General features: G+C 39.3%; 1 protein-coding gene across 1 annotated transcript in view; it reads left to right on the forward strand.

Moving 5' to 3' along the window:
* The window catches only part of LOC126249995 (mucin-6-like), a 323,978-nt gene that overhangs the window by 208,121 nt on the left and 100,301 nt on the right, over window positions 1-15,556 (forward strand). The window contains exon 6 of the mRNA XM_049951522.1: window positions 1,348-1,516. Coding sequence (XP_049807479.1) covers window positions 1,348-1,516 — 169 coding nt within the window. The remainder of the gene's footprint in view (window positions 1-1,347; window positions 1,517-15,556) is intronic.

Raw genomic sequence — 15,556 nt, forward strand, 5'->3', positions numbered from 1 at the left:
CACGGGATCGTTTACCTGGCGAGAGAGCGTTACGGAGATGCTAAACAAACTCCACTGGCAGACGTTACAAGAGAGGCGTTGTGCATCATGGGGAGATTTTCTATTGAAATTTCGGGAGGAGTCGGACAACATATTACTTCCCCCACATACATCTCAAGTATTGACCACGAGGAGAAAATTGGAGAAATTAGATCCAATACATAGGATTACCGACAAACATTCTTCCCACACACTATTTGCGAGTGGAACAGGGTTGGAGGGACCAGATAGTGGTACTGGAAGTACCCTCCGCCACACACCATTAGATGGCTTGCAGAGTATAATGTAGATGTAGATTTAATAGATGTAATCAACCCTCTGTCATTAATATAAATTATATTTAATCTATTACAAATAAGGACCTTCTTGTTCCAAATTTAGTTTTCAGTCAATTACTTTAAACTATTTCAGGTGGTTTAGTGGCTTCACATAGATAATGTTTTTATATCAAACTGTACCCATTTTTTTCACCACTGAAACTAAGGGAACTCAGCACCAGACCTGGATCAAATTGAAATTGTGACTGAAGAAATGGTCAATCTTACCAGGCAATTAAATTCAGCAGGTGGATGTTGATTACATTCAACACTGCTGCATTCACACAATCGGAAGCTGACAACTGTTGAGCTTATAGAAATACATGGCCTGAGCAAAACATTGAATACCCTGACTCATTAGACTCAGTTTGATCAAAAGTTCAGTTCCATCTGCACATATACAGACAGATATGTGAGTGTGTGTGAGTGTATACCTGTCCCTTTTTCCCCCTAAGGTAAGTCTTTCCACTCCCGGGATTGGAATGACTCCTTACCCTCTCCCTTAAAACCAACATCCTTTCGTCTTTCCCTCTCCTTCCCTCTTTCCTGATGAAGCAACCGTGGGTTGCGAAAGCTTGAAATTTGTGTGTGTGTTTGTGTGTTTTTTGTCTCTATCAACATACCAACACTTTCGTTTGGTAAGTTACAGCATCTTTGTTTTTAGATATATTTTTCCCACGTGGATTGTTTCCCTCTATTATATTAAAAAATAAACATTTATTTACATAAAAACCTGTTCCATAGTTGTTAACAAAGCCACCTTCCCTATTCACCTACCAGTATTAATAACAAATTCTAAACGAACATTATTAGAGCTGCCCAATGTATTTAACTTTAATTCATTAAATGTACTGATATCTTCCATGATGATGTGCCAATTTTAACAGTTTTCCTACAGAAAAAAAATGTTCAATGCAGTAGTGTCTGTGCAATAAACCTACTTAAGATGCAATAAAGTGGCTAGTTGCATAAGAAGTGGAATTGTGCTCAGTTCCAGAGTACCAGCAGCCTCACCACACAGATGCTAAAAGAAGAACATTTGACACCGTGATGTCGAGATGGTCACAGGATGTGCCCCATCGGCTTGCCAGATACCATGTGCCAGCCCAGCTACATCCTGACATGGACAACTCGGCAATGCAGATGGATGATAACTGCAGGTATAACTCACCACAATACACTACTTGCTTTGTTACCATATCCAATGTACAGAAGAAAGGGGAAAAAACAGTGCACTTCATTTTACTGTGGTTTTACTATGTGACAAAATTGACTGATTCTAGCTGCCTTTATTATTTGGACCCAGTGCAAGGTTGCTGCTTGGGATTTCACTCTTCCAGTTTGAAGACTCACTACATGTTCGTATAATTTGACTCGATATGGCTTCCAACAAACAAAGTCTTCCGTCCTCACAGATGATGAAGATGGTGTCTCTATAGCACATTGATAATTGATTGTCATTGCTGAAAGATCTACTTGAAAAAGCAACACGTAACATGAAATGGACAATAACTATGGATTCTGGTATTATCTCAAGATCGTTATTAAGTCACTATTTATTGTGAGCACATCTATCTAATGTTTAGACTGTTAATAATTAAGTCATATTATCACAGGTATGTTGATTGCAATACTTCTGAAGCTCATCTAATTCTGTTGTAGTGTGCAGTTACACAGTCAATTTAGTCTTATCTGGCACACACATATTTATTTCTCATGATTATATAACTGTAATATATCAACAGGAATCACAGTTGCAAGTGCTCATCACCAGGAAGACAAAATTATACCTTAAATAAATGTGTAAAAAATCAAGGGTTTTATGCCTAAAAGTTGAATAAAATCATTTATGTTTCAGAAGTTCTCCCAAAACAATGCCCAGTCCCCATCTCCTATATATGACAAGGTATGGCCAAGTGTAGAGAAGCCTCCAAAATGCAGAACTTGGCTCTCTGTTGAGCTAACTTCTCAACACCTAAACCCAATAACTTAACTGAATCATAATATGTGTCAATATGACAACAGAAAGCAAATACAAAACAGGAATATTATGATGCTACTATAAATAGTGAGTTAACAAGCTTTTCAAAATATATGGTCTTCTGCTAGTCTCTCTAGTTCTATCAATTTCTTGAGTCTCATTATCATCATGTAACTGTGTACTTCAGGTTTACAACATATTACATTACATTTGAAGGAGATATCAAGGTGGTAAGGTAATGACCATGGTTCTCTCTTCTAATCATCAATACTTTTATTACACGACAAACCTATAGGTCGAAGGCTAGGTCGGAACTGAGGTCCCGGAAGTATACAAAACAAAGATCAACTCGAAGACATAATACACATATGATGTTCTGGCCTATCAATCCGTGGATCGACGCCCCCCCCCCCCTGCAGTATGGAATACGTACCCGAAGGTGGGGGGGGGGGGGTTGGCGAGAGTTTAAGTGGGTTACAGTGAGTTCCTCCGCGTCTAACGGCATGGGCGTGGAGCAAATCCTGCAATGCTGATGCTGAAGTCTTGAAGTGGCGTCGGCAGTCGTAGTCATCGGCCAGTGCGGGAGCGCTGGTGTGGAAAGGTGTTGTCAGCAGGGAACCTAACGATCACCTTTCCACTTGGCCTAACGTAAGCACGTAGGTTGCCACACGTAGCACTTCGAGAGATTTTGAAATGCTTCACTACACGTTGTGACACACTACCTAACGAGTCACATGAATTGTCACACACAAGCAGCACTAATAACCACCAATGTCATTAGGATGAATGTGGGTAGAGAGCTCGTAAGTGTCACCTGCTGATGGAGAGGTATGCTGAGCCGGTGGGGTGGGGAAACCGTAGCATGATGAGGGCAGTGTGCTGCGAGTAGATGGTTGTCAGATGGTGATGTCTGAGTGGGTGTGGCAGGAACCTGTGGGCTGCACCGGTTGGAAGAGCAGCACGGTGTGCTGCCGCACGAAGATGGAACTGTTATATTAGAACCCTGGGAGCTGGGGCCTTTGCTATGGGAGCCGGGAGGCGGTAAACCCCGGAATGAGTGTGGGCTGGTTGAAGGGGCCAGTGTAGGCGTGAGTTTACTCGAATCATGAGCAGAGGAAAAAGGCTGAGGGTGGCCAGAGAGCGTGGTCTCTTCAACGGTGGGTGAAGTAGGGGAAAACTCGACGCGAGCAGGTTTAACTCTGTTGAGGGAGGCAGTAGTTACTGAGCCCTTAATTACAATGTCCATTGTGTTACTGGTTCATTTGACAACTCTGTACGGGCCTGTGTAAGGGGGCTGTAACGGGGCTTTTACAGTGTCATCGTGAAGGAACACAAAGTTGCAAGTGTCGAGCACCTTGGGAACATATGTGTGCAGCGGAGTGTGGCTGGAAGGGGGTGGGGGTTGAAACTTGTTACAGTGTAACCTCACCCATTCTACCAAGGACGGCAGTTCAGATGGTTTGGCGACTGGAGTAGGAGCAACAAGTTCACCTGGCAGTGTAAGGGACTGGCCGTAGACAAACTCGGCCACTGAGCCTTTAATGTCTTCCTTGAAAGTGGTCTGCAAACCGAGTAAGACAAATGACAGGGCTTCCGTCCAAAGGAGGCCATGGCAACATAGGGCCGTCTTAAGCGTCCTATGCCAATGTTCCATGAAGCCGTTGCTTTGGGGGTGGTATGCTTTTGAATGAATTTTCTTGATGTCGCGCAGCCTACATAGTTCAGAAAACAAGGCAGACTCAAATTGATGGCCTTGGTCGGTCGTCAAGTAAACAGGGCAGCCAAAGTGTGAAACCCAAGTGTCTATGAAGGATCGTGTCACTGATTCGGATGTAATATTGGGTAGCGGGGCAGCTTCCAGCCAACGAGAGGTTCTGTCTATAATAGATAGCACGTATCTATAACCCTCGGAGTGGGTGAGGGGGCCCACCAAGTCGATGTGAACATGCTGGAAGCGACTGGGAGGAGCGGTGAAACTGCCTAGTGGGGGTGATGTGTGCTGCGAAACTTTATTTTGTTGGCACGGGATGCAGGCACAGGCCCAGGCTTGGCAGTCACGATGCATGTCGCGCCAGACGAAACGCTCTGAAATAAGTCTGGTAGAGGCTCTCACACCTGGATAACCTAGGTTGTGTAATTTGTTGAACACTTGTCTCTGTAGAGGTTTGGGTATGAAGGGACGCAGCGTACCAGTTGATTTGTCACACCAAACCTCACCTATGACACCAGAAAGGTGGATTGCACAGGTTTGAGTGACGAACTGTGATCGGAAATAAGGTCCGTAGTGTCCGTGTCGGCAGACTGCAGCTGAGGCAAGTTAGAGAGGTCTATCAGAGTTGTGAGAGCGCCGACACGAGACAAAAAATCTGCGACCACATTATCTGCACCCTTGATGTAGCGTATGTCAGAGGTAAATTGAAATATAAAGTCCAAATGACGGAAGCGTCTAGGTGGAGGGTCAGTCTGAGGGTTCTTTACAGCGGCAACCAAAGGTTTATGGTCAGTTAAAATGTAGAAGTCCCTACCCTCAACCTCGGCACGAAAGTGTTTCACAGCCTCGTAAACTGCCAAGAGCTCCCTATCAAAGGCTGAGTACTTTTCTTGAGTGACGTTGAGCTTCTTAGAAAAGAACTGCAAAGGAGAGGTAGTATCTCCGACGGTTTGGCTGAGGACAGCACCTACTGCAGTATCACTGGCATCTGCAATAATAAAAAATGTAGCGTCCGGATGCAGGTGGGCAACAGTCACAGCGTTTGCTAGTAGGTGCTTCAGTTTGTCAAAAGCTTGTTCCATGGCAGGAAGCCCAGCATGGAGCGAAGCGGGACAGGTTGTTGCGGCAGAAGGTCAAAGTGGTGACAGGTTATTATGCAATTGGTCCTCCACATCTGCAGCAAAATTGTCCATCACAGAGTCACTGATGAGCTTGGTGGAACCTGATGCGCTCAAATTAGTGCACTGATGAACACTCGGAGTATCACGCTGGAGAATGTTATTCATGTATTGTGCAACCGGCACGGAGTGATACACACGTGGAGCTTGCACATTCAAAAAGGCTTCCTGTTGTGGCACATTATGAAAACTATGCTCCCCACTATTTACAGTAGATTAGATTAGATTAGATTAATACTAGTTCCATGGATCATGAATACGATATTTCGTAATGATGTGGAACGAGTCGAATTTTCCAATACATGACATAATTAGGTTAATTTAACAACATACTTAAGTTAATATAACAACTTTATTTTTTTTGTGTTTTTTTTGTTTTTCTTTATTTTTATTTTTTTAATATTTTTTTTCTTAATTTATATCTAAAAATTCCTCTATGGAGTAGAAGGAGTTGTCATTCAGAAATTCTTTTAATTTCTTCTTAAATACTTGTTGGTTATCTGTCAGACTTTTGATACTATTTGGTAAGTGACCAAAGACTTTAGTGCCAGTATAATTCACCCCTTTCTGTGCCAAAGTTGTATTTAATCTTGAATAGTGAAGATCATCCTTTCTCCTAGTATTGTAGTTATGCACACTGCTATTACTTTTGAATTGGGTTTGGTTATTAATAACAAATTTCATAAGAGAGTATATATACTGAGAAGCTACTGTGAATATCCCTAGATCCTTAAATAAATGTCTGCAGGATGATCTTGGGTGGACTCCAGCTATTATTCTGATTACACGCTTTTGTGCAATAAATACTTTATTCCTCAGTGATGAATTACCCCAAAATATGATGCCATATGAAAGCAATGAGTGAAAATAGGCGTAGTAAGCTAATTTACTAAGATGTTTATCACCAAAATTTGCAATGACCCTTATTGCATAAGTAGCTGAACTCAAACGTTTCAGCAGATCATCAATGTGTTTCTTCCAATTTAATCTCTCATCAATGGACACACCTAAAAATTTGGAATATTCTACCTTAGCTATATGCTTCTGATTAAGGTCTATATTTATTAATGGCGTCATACCATTCACTGTACGGAACTGTATGTACTGTGTCTTATCAAAATTCAGTGAGAGTCCGTTTACAAGGAACCACTTAGTAATTTTCTGAAAGACAGTATTGACAATTTCATCAGTTAATTCTTGTTTGTCAGGTGTGATTACTATACTTGTATCATCAGCAAAGAGAACTAACTTTGCCTCTTCATGAATATAGAATGGCAAGTCATTAATATATAATAAGAACAACAAAGGACCCAAGACTGACCCTTGTGGAACCCCATTCTTGATAGTTCCCCAGTTTGAGGAATGTACTGATCTTTGCATGTTATGAGAACTACTTATTTCAACTTTCTGCACTCTTCCAGTTAGGTACGAATTAAACCATTTGTGCACTGTCCCATTCATGCCACAATAATTGAGCTTGTCTAGCAGAATTTCATGATTTACACAATCAAAAGCCTTTGAGAGATCACAAAAAATCCCAATGGGTGGTGTTCGGTTATTCAGATCATTCAAAATTTGACTGGTGAAAGCATATATGGCATTTTCTGTTGAAAAACCTTTCTGGAAACCAAACTGACATTTTGTTAGTACTTCATTTTTACAGATATGTGAAGCTACTCTTGAATACATTACTTTCTCAAAAATTTTGGATAAAGCTGTTAGAAGGGAGATTGGACGGTAATTGTTGACATCAGATCTATCCCCCTTTTTATGCAAAGGTATAACAATAGCATATTTCAGTCTATCAGGGAAAACGCCCTGTTCCAGAGAGCTATTACACAGGTGGCTGAGAATCTTACTTATCTGTTGAGAACAAGCTTTTAGTATTTTGCTGGAAATGCCATCAATTCCATGTGAGTTTTTGCTTTTAAGCAAGTTTATTATTTTCCTAATTTCAGAGGGAGAAGTGGGTGAGATTTCAATTGTATCAAATTGCATAGGTATGGCCTCTTCCATTAACAGCCTAGCATCTTCTAATGAACACCTGGATCCTACTATATCCACAACATTTAGAAAATGATTATTAAAAATATTTTCAACTTCTGACTGTTTGTTCGTAAAGTTTTCATTCAATTTGATGGTAATACTGTCATCCTCTGCTCTTGGTTGACTTGTTTCTCTTTTAATAATATTCCAAATTGTTTTAATTTTATTATCAGAGTTGCTGATTTCAGACATGATACACATACTCCTGGATTTTTTAATAACTTTTCTTAATATAACACAGTAGTTTTTATAATGTTTGATAGTTTCTGGGTCACTACTCTTTCTTACTGTCAGATACATTTCGCTTTTCCTGTTACAAGATATTTTTATACCCTTAGTAAGCCATGGTTTGTTACAAGGTTTCTTACGAGTATATTTAACTATTTTCTTGGGGAAACAGTTTTCAAATGCATTTACAAAAATGTCATGAAATAAATTATATTTTAAATTGGCATCAGGTTCACGGTACACCTCATCCCAGTCTAACTGCTGTAGGCTTTCCCTGAAATTTGCAATTGTTAAATCGTTGACTGAACGTACTACTTTGGAGGACTGTTTATTATTGCTGAATGGAGCTATGTCATATATTGTAACTAGCTGTGCACCATGATCAGAAAGACCACTCTCAACAGGCTGAGCATTTATCTGGTTAAACGTATCTTGGTCTATCAAGAAGTTATCTATCAGTGAGCTGCTATCCTTTACCACCCGAGTAGGAAAATCAATAACGGGTGTCAAATTGAAAGAACCGAGTAATACTTCAAGGTCATTTTTCCTATTATCCTCTTTCAGAGAATCTACATTGAAGTCCCCACAAATAATAATTTGCTTCCCCCTGTCTGACAGATAGCACAACAAGGAGTTCAAATTTTTCAGAAATAGATGAAAATTTCCTGATGGGGACCTATATACAGTTACAATTATAAATGTGCCTTTATTTAATTTAAGCTCACAGGCACATGCTTCTATATGTTTCTCTACACAAAACTTTTTTGTTTCTATACTTTTTGCACAATGATAACTTTTGCAATATATGGCAACTCCTCCTTTCTCCATATTTTCTCTCATTACATGTGCAGAGAGCTTATATCCACTTACATTTACCTTATCCATATCAGTAACAATGTGATGCTCAGACAGGCATAGTATATCTATTTCATTCTCAGCTTCTAAATCTTCTAAACAAACCAGAAGCTCATCTACTTTATTCTTTAAACTTCCAATATTTTGATGAAATATACTTACATTATTTTTAATTATACTTTTATGAGAACCTTTCCTTATTCTAACATTTGCAGTACTCTCCTGTCTCAGTTTCTCATTGTGCTTAGGCCTAGTTCCTATACCAGTGGTCACATGGTGTTCAGAGAGGCAGATTATGTCAACTGGGTTGGGTGACTTTAATTCATCAATGCAATTACCTAGGACTGAGATACAACTTGGTGGAGATAAAATTTCTGGTGATTGGTGAAAATTTATAATTGACAGCTGTGATTGGTGATCCAATGTGCTAGAATTGTGCTGTTTAATTTCTTTCCTAAACTGAAGATTTTTTTCAATCCTGACCTCTCGTAGAACTTGACATCTTTCTGTCTTACCTATCCTAAAAAAGGTGCTGCTCCAACACCTGTAACCACTAGTATTTTACCATTCATGGCAGTGCCTCCCCCCCTTACATTTCCTGCTATTACCCCAGCCAGTTTCCTCTTCCCTTTCCTGTTGAGATGTAGGCCGTGTCTGGTATAGTCCCACCTACTGAGATAATCAACAGGAACCACACCAATATGAGCCCCCGCACCCGACCCAAGCAGCCGTTCCAACTCCAAATTAACTCTCCCAACAGAAGAGTTCAAATGAGGCCGGTCATGGCGTCTCAGGACAGATACAAATTCAACATTGGTGTGTCTCGATGCCGACGCAATCTTTACCAGGTCACACTCTATACTGTACCCAGGATCTCTGTCGATGCTGTTCCCTGGCCCTCCCACAATAACCACGGTGTCTTCCCTGGTAAATCCTTTACAGAGTGAACCTAAATCCTCTGTCACCTGATCCAGACTAGCACTTGGTTTGAAAAAATTTGTGACCTGGTATTCTGGTCCTAATTCCTCCTGCAGAAGTTGGCCTACACCTCTGGCATGAGAACTGCCTAACAACAAAACTTTCTTCCTTTTCGATGACTTTCCTACATTCTTTTTCAATTTCCTATTGGAAGTTTGTTGTGTCCTGTCTACACCTACCTCTGCTTGAGGCTCATCAGTTTCTAACTGAAGCAACAGGTCAAACTTATTTTTGACATTCACCACAAAACTGTCAGACTTAGTTCTAGGCCTGTTCCTTCTGCTACCTGTTGCCACTTCCCACCTCTCTTTGCCCTTCTCCCTCCTTAACCTGTCCAGATCTTCCCTAGCCTGATCTAGCTCAGCCTGAAGGGCAGCAATTTTCCCCTCCTGTTCCACTATCTTCCTATCTCTGCTGCAAATCCTACATAACCACTGATGAGCCTGATCCACTTTCCCGACACCCACGCCACTGCAGTCCCCCCAGTGAAAAAAACTACTGCATCCATCACACCAAACCCCGGAACTAACAATTCTACGGCAAGTCAGGCACTTCTCACTCATGGCAAAAATAATATTATAGCTAGAATAAATCAATTAAATTACCGAAAATCAAAAAAGACGTTACAAGAATTAAGCCTATTCACAAATGTATATAAGCAAGTTTCTGATTTAAAATTCCGCTGTTTTTCTGAGATCTGTATTAAAACAATGAAGTTAAACGCTATTTACGGTAGTTTACTTATTTGTTACCGAGAAACTAGTTAAATTACCGTGAAACAAGAAACAAACACGTTTACAAAATTTAAGCCTAAGCGCGACTTCGCGAAGTTACGATCTTGTTGTGTTTTCTGAAAAAATACGCAAAGAAAAGTCAAACCTTTAACGGCAAGACTAAACGATACACTAATGCACGTATTTAATTTGTTGTCGGTGTTAAACTAAATTGTATTCCTGTCTAAATCACTTAACTTTCTGGAAATGGTTTCTGGCGTCACTTACTCGGCGGCCATCTTGGAACCTTGCATTTAAGTTCGGTATCAGTGTGTAGTGGTTTCTTGCACTGATGTGCACCAAAAACTGGAGCACTTTGGGGCTAACAAAGCCGGAGTCGGAGACTGCTGGTGTTATGTTCAAAACCACTGCACCTGATGAGTTCTCTGGGTTCTCAAGGCTATAGGACTGCGGAAATTCGCGTCGGGCACCGACTACAGCTGACGTGCTTGAATTTAGTTGCTGTTGCTGGTGAAAACTGGGCGGCGGCGGCGTGTTGTAGAAGGCCATTGTGTAGCAGACAGAGGTCCACGCGGAATGTGGAAGCTGGCGCGGTAGTCACTTTGTACTCGGTTCGACGGATTGTTTGAACTTCGGGGTTACCACTAAAGGAGATATCAAGGTGGTAAGGTAATGACCATGGTTCTCTCTTCTAACCATCAATACTTTTATTACACGACAAACGTACAGTTCTAAGGCTAGGCTGGAACTAAGGTTCCGGAAGTATACAAAACAAAGATCAACTTGAAGTCATAATACACATATGATGTTCTGGCCTATCAATCGATGGATCGACACCACACATTTATTGTTTTCCATGGATCCCTTGGCGAGAAGTCTCAGATATATGGATATTGTACAATTCTAATGCAGACAGAGTTATGAGCTATAATCCTTGTGAAGATATTCATCATTGATGGTGTAGAAGGAGTTGGCCAACAGGAAGTTCTTTAATTCGCTCGGAATACACTCTTTATCACTTACAAAACTTTTGATAATGCTCTTGTGAGTTATTGTATATATGAGTACCCATGTATTTGACTCCTTTTAGTACTAATGTTAAGCTTTTATAGTCCTTACACAGATTGTTTTTGGTTCTGGTATTATAATCATATTTTGCACTATTTTGTGTAAAAAGAGACATATTGGAAATGACAAAGGACATCAATGAGTATATGTACTGAGAAGTAGTAGTTAGAATACCAATTTCTTAAAGAGGTCTCTGCGTGATAATCTAGGATTGACACCCGATATAATTTTAATGATTAGTTTCTGAATTTTGAAAAGGTTCTCTTTGTGAGAGGAGTTTCCCCAAAAGATGATTCCATAACTAGTGAATGGAAGTAGGCGGAATAAACTAACTTCATCATTTTTAAATCACCTATTTCTGCTATCATGCATACTGCAAATGTAGCTGAATTAAGGCGTTTGATTAAGCCTAGAGTGTGAGTTTTCCAATTTAGGTTGTGGTCAATTTATAGCCCTAAAAATTTGATACTGTCAACAGCTTTAATTTCATTGTTTGAATACATTATACTTATAAGGTCAGGTATTCTTTGTGAGGTACTAAACTGTATGTTCTGAGTCTTGTCAAACTTCAGTGACAATCCATTTGCTGTGGACCACCCATTGATACTTACAAATATTTCATTAGATGATTGCTCAGTGAGATCACAGGTACTGTTCTTTATACCAATACTTGTATCATCTGCAAATAAGACAAAATTTGCATTTTGTGACACTGCATATAGAAGGTCATTAATTTATAATAGGAACAACAAGGGGACTAAAATAAAACCCTGAGGCATCCCTTGCCAGATGGTTTCATATTCTGAATGACTGTTGTTATGTGGTAAGCCTGATACAGACACACACTGTTTTCTATTAAAAAGATAGGATGAGAACCATGAGCCTGCTACTCCTGTTATCCCATAATGTTTCAACTTTTGTATAAGGACATCATGCTTAACACAATCAAAAGCTTTAGCCAGATCACGGAATATGCCAAGTGGTATGGTAAAAACTTTTGATTTATTGATTCTAATATATCATTTGTAAAAGTGAATATAACTTAATCTGTTGACAATCCTTTCTGAAATACAAACTGATTGTCAATGAGAATATTTTTCTGTACTAAGTGTTTATAAAGTCTAGTGTACATAACCCTTTCAAACACTTTTGAAAATATTGCCAATAATGAAATGGGGCAGAAGTTTTCCACTGATGATTTGTCTCCTTTTTTGTGTAATGGTTTGACAATAGCATATTTAAGCCTATCTGGAAAAGTAGCACTGTGAAGGGATTCATTACATAAGTAACTCAGTATGTCACAAAGTTCTGAGCAGCAACATTTAATTATGGTTGTGCTGATCTCATCATAACCACTGGAACATTTGTTTTTAAGAGAGCTAATAATATTAGAAATTTCTTTTGGTGAGGTAGGATATAGTTGAATTTTGTTATACTTCTGTGGAAATGCATTTTTTAAATATTTTAAGCTGTCTTCTGACAAGGGAACCTCCCCATCACACCCCCCTCAGATTTAATTCTAAGTTGACACAGTTGATAGACCTTGAAAAACTGAACACAGATCAATCGAGAAAACAGGAAGAAGTTGTGTGTAACTATGAAAAAATAAGCAAAATATACAAACTGAGTAGTCCATGTGGAACATAAGCAACATCAAAGACAATGTGAGCTTAGGAGCGCCGTGGTCCTGCAGTTAGCGTGAGCAACTACTGAACGAAAGGTCCTTGGTTCAACTCTTCCCTCGAGTGGAAATTTTAATTTTTTGTTTTCAGTTTATGTCACAAACTCTTATGTTTTCATCACTTTTTTGGGAGTGATTATCACATCCACAAGAAAACCTAAATCGGGAAAGGTAGAAGAATCTTTTTACCCATTCGCCAAGTGTACAAGTTAGGTGGGTCGACAACATATTCCTGTCATGTGACGCACATGCCCCCACCAGTTCCGTATAGAATATATCAGACGTGTTTTCCTGTGGAGGAATCGGTTGACCTATGACTTTGCGATCAGATGTTTTCGGTTCCCATTGAAGAGGCACGTCCTTTCGTCGACTAATCGCACCGTTTTGTGGTGCGGTCGCAAAACACAGACACTAAACTTATTACAGTGAACAGAGACGTCAATGAACGAACGGACAGATCATAACTTTACGAAAATAAAGAAAGTAAAATTATTACTCGAGGGAAGACTTGAACCAAGGATCTTTCATTCCGCAACTGATCATGCTAACCACGAGACCACGGCGCACCTGTGCTTACATCATCATTGATGTTGCCTATCTCTCGCATGGACTACTCAGTTTGTATATTTTTGCTTATTTTTTCATAGTTCTACACAACTTCTTCCTGTTTTCTCGATTGATCTGTGTTCTGTTTTTCAAGGCCTATCCACTGTGCCAACTTATAACTAAATCTGAGGGGGGTGCGATGGGGAGGTTCCCTTGTGAGGAACAATGCAAACCTAAGTTGTCTGCTACTGAAAGGAAAAAAGTTGTTGAAAGTGCCTGCAATTTTGGAGGTATCTCTAATCAACTCATTATTTACATTTAACATAATTTCTTCATTTGCCTCATAGTTTTTTCTGTTTCACTTTTTACTATGTTCCATATTGTTTTTATCTTGTTATTAGAGGCATTTATTTCTTTCTTGAAAGTAAATACATTTTGAGGTCTGATTACTTTGTTTAGAATTTTACAATATAATGTTTTATGTGATGTAGCTTTGTAATTTTTGCTTGACATTAAGTACAGTCTTCTTTTTGTTTTGCAATATACTTTTATTCCATTTGTAATCCAAGGTTTTGAAACATTTAATCTATCTGCTTTGATTACTATCTTAGGGCAGCAGTTTTCTATGTGACTTATGACTGTATTAGAGAAACAGTTATATTTTTCATTTTCCCAGGTAAATTGTATACATCTTTCCAGTCTGTATTCCTCAAACAGTTTTTATACCTTCAATTCCTGTTTCATTTATTATTCGTATAGTTACCCACTTCCTGTTATTAGTTGAATCAGACCCCACTATATTAAACGTAAGCAACTGGGCATCATGATTTGAAAGGCCATTAAATACTGGATTTATACTATGATTTGCTAGTGTGGCAGTATCTATGAAAATGTTATCAATAGCAGTGCTGCTCGTACCCATAAGCCTGGTTGGAAACTGTACTAAGGGAATGAGATCAAAAGAAGTGGTAAGAGACTCTAGTATGGATCTTCAGTGACTATCGTCCAGAAAATTTAAATTAAAATCTCCACTTATTATGAGTTCATTATTTTTAGGAGTTAAGAAATTTAATACTGCATCAAGCTGTTTAGTGAATAGCTGGAAATTACCAGTTGGAGCCCTGTATATTATGACTATAATTATTTTTGTTGTGTGTATTTCTACTTCTGTGAACATGCTCCAAAATTCTGATCACTACAGTATTTTAGAATGTCAGTTTTTTTATAATTGTGACACTTTCTAATGTAAGTGGCAACTCCTTCTTTCTCCATCTCTTTTCTAATGTACTTTGAAGCTAAGGTATACCCTTCCATATTAAGCATTTCAGTTTCATTACCTAAATGATGTTCAGAAATACAAATAATATCAACAGGATTTGTAGACTGTAGCTCATCTAAACAGATCTGAAATTCATTAATTTTGTTTTTTAAACCTCTGATATTTTGATGTAGTAAATTTACTGTTACTTTTTTGTCTTCACAAGTATTATGCTTAACATTTTCAGATACATCTTGTTTCAGTATTGAATGTGTAGATAATGAGATTAACCTAAAAAAGAACTACTTCCTTGAGTTGCAGTGTCCCCCCTTAAAGAATTTGCTATTAACCTAACCAGTATATCCTTCCCTATTCTATTGAGATGCAGGCCATAAAAAGTAAAGCCCCACCTACCAATAGTGTCAACAGGAACTAAATCAATCCCTGATCCAGCACAAGCTCGAAACAGTTGATCCAACTCCATATTGACCCTCTTCACAGAGCTGTTCAACTGGTGTCGATCGTACCACTTGAAAAGAGGCACAAACTCAACTTTGGTGTGGTTAGTTGCTGATGCTATTTTTATCAGGTCACTCTCAATACTGTAGCCCTGGTCCCTATCAATACTGTTCTCTGTTCCACCCACTATTACAACATGATCCTCCTTGGTGAAACCTTTACACAAAGATCTTATGCCCTCTATCACTTGGCCGAGAGATGCACTAGACTTGAAAATGTTCGTGACCTGGTAGCTGTCAACTAATTTTCCCTGCAGAAGTTGTCCCACACCTCTTCCATGACTGCTACCTAACAGCAGAATTTTCTTCCTACTTTTTCTGAAGCAGCAGGCTTCCAAACTGAATTCTGCCATGCATCAGCTACACCTACATCTACATGAGGGTCTTCATTACTTAACTGTGGCAGCAGGGCAAATCT

Source organism: Schistocerca nitens, chromosome 1 (assembly GCF_023898315.1).
Source record: "Schistocerca nitens isolate TAMUIC-IGC-003100 chromosome 1, iqSchNite1.1, whole genome shotgun sequence".
NCBI classification, from domain to species: Eukaryota; Metazoa; Arthropoda; class Insecta; order Orthoptera; family Acrididae; genus Schistocerca; species Schistocerca nitens.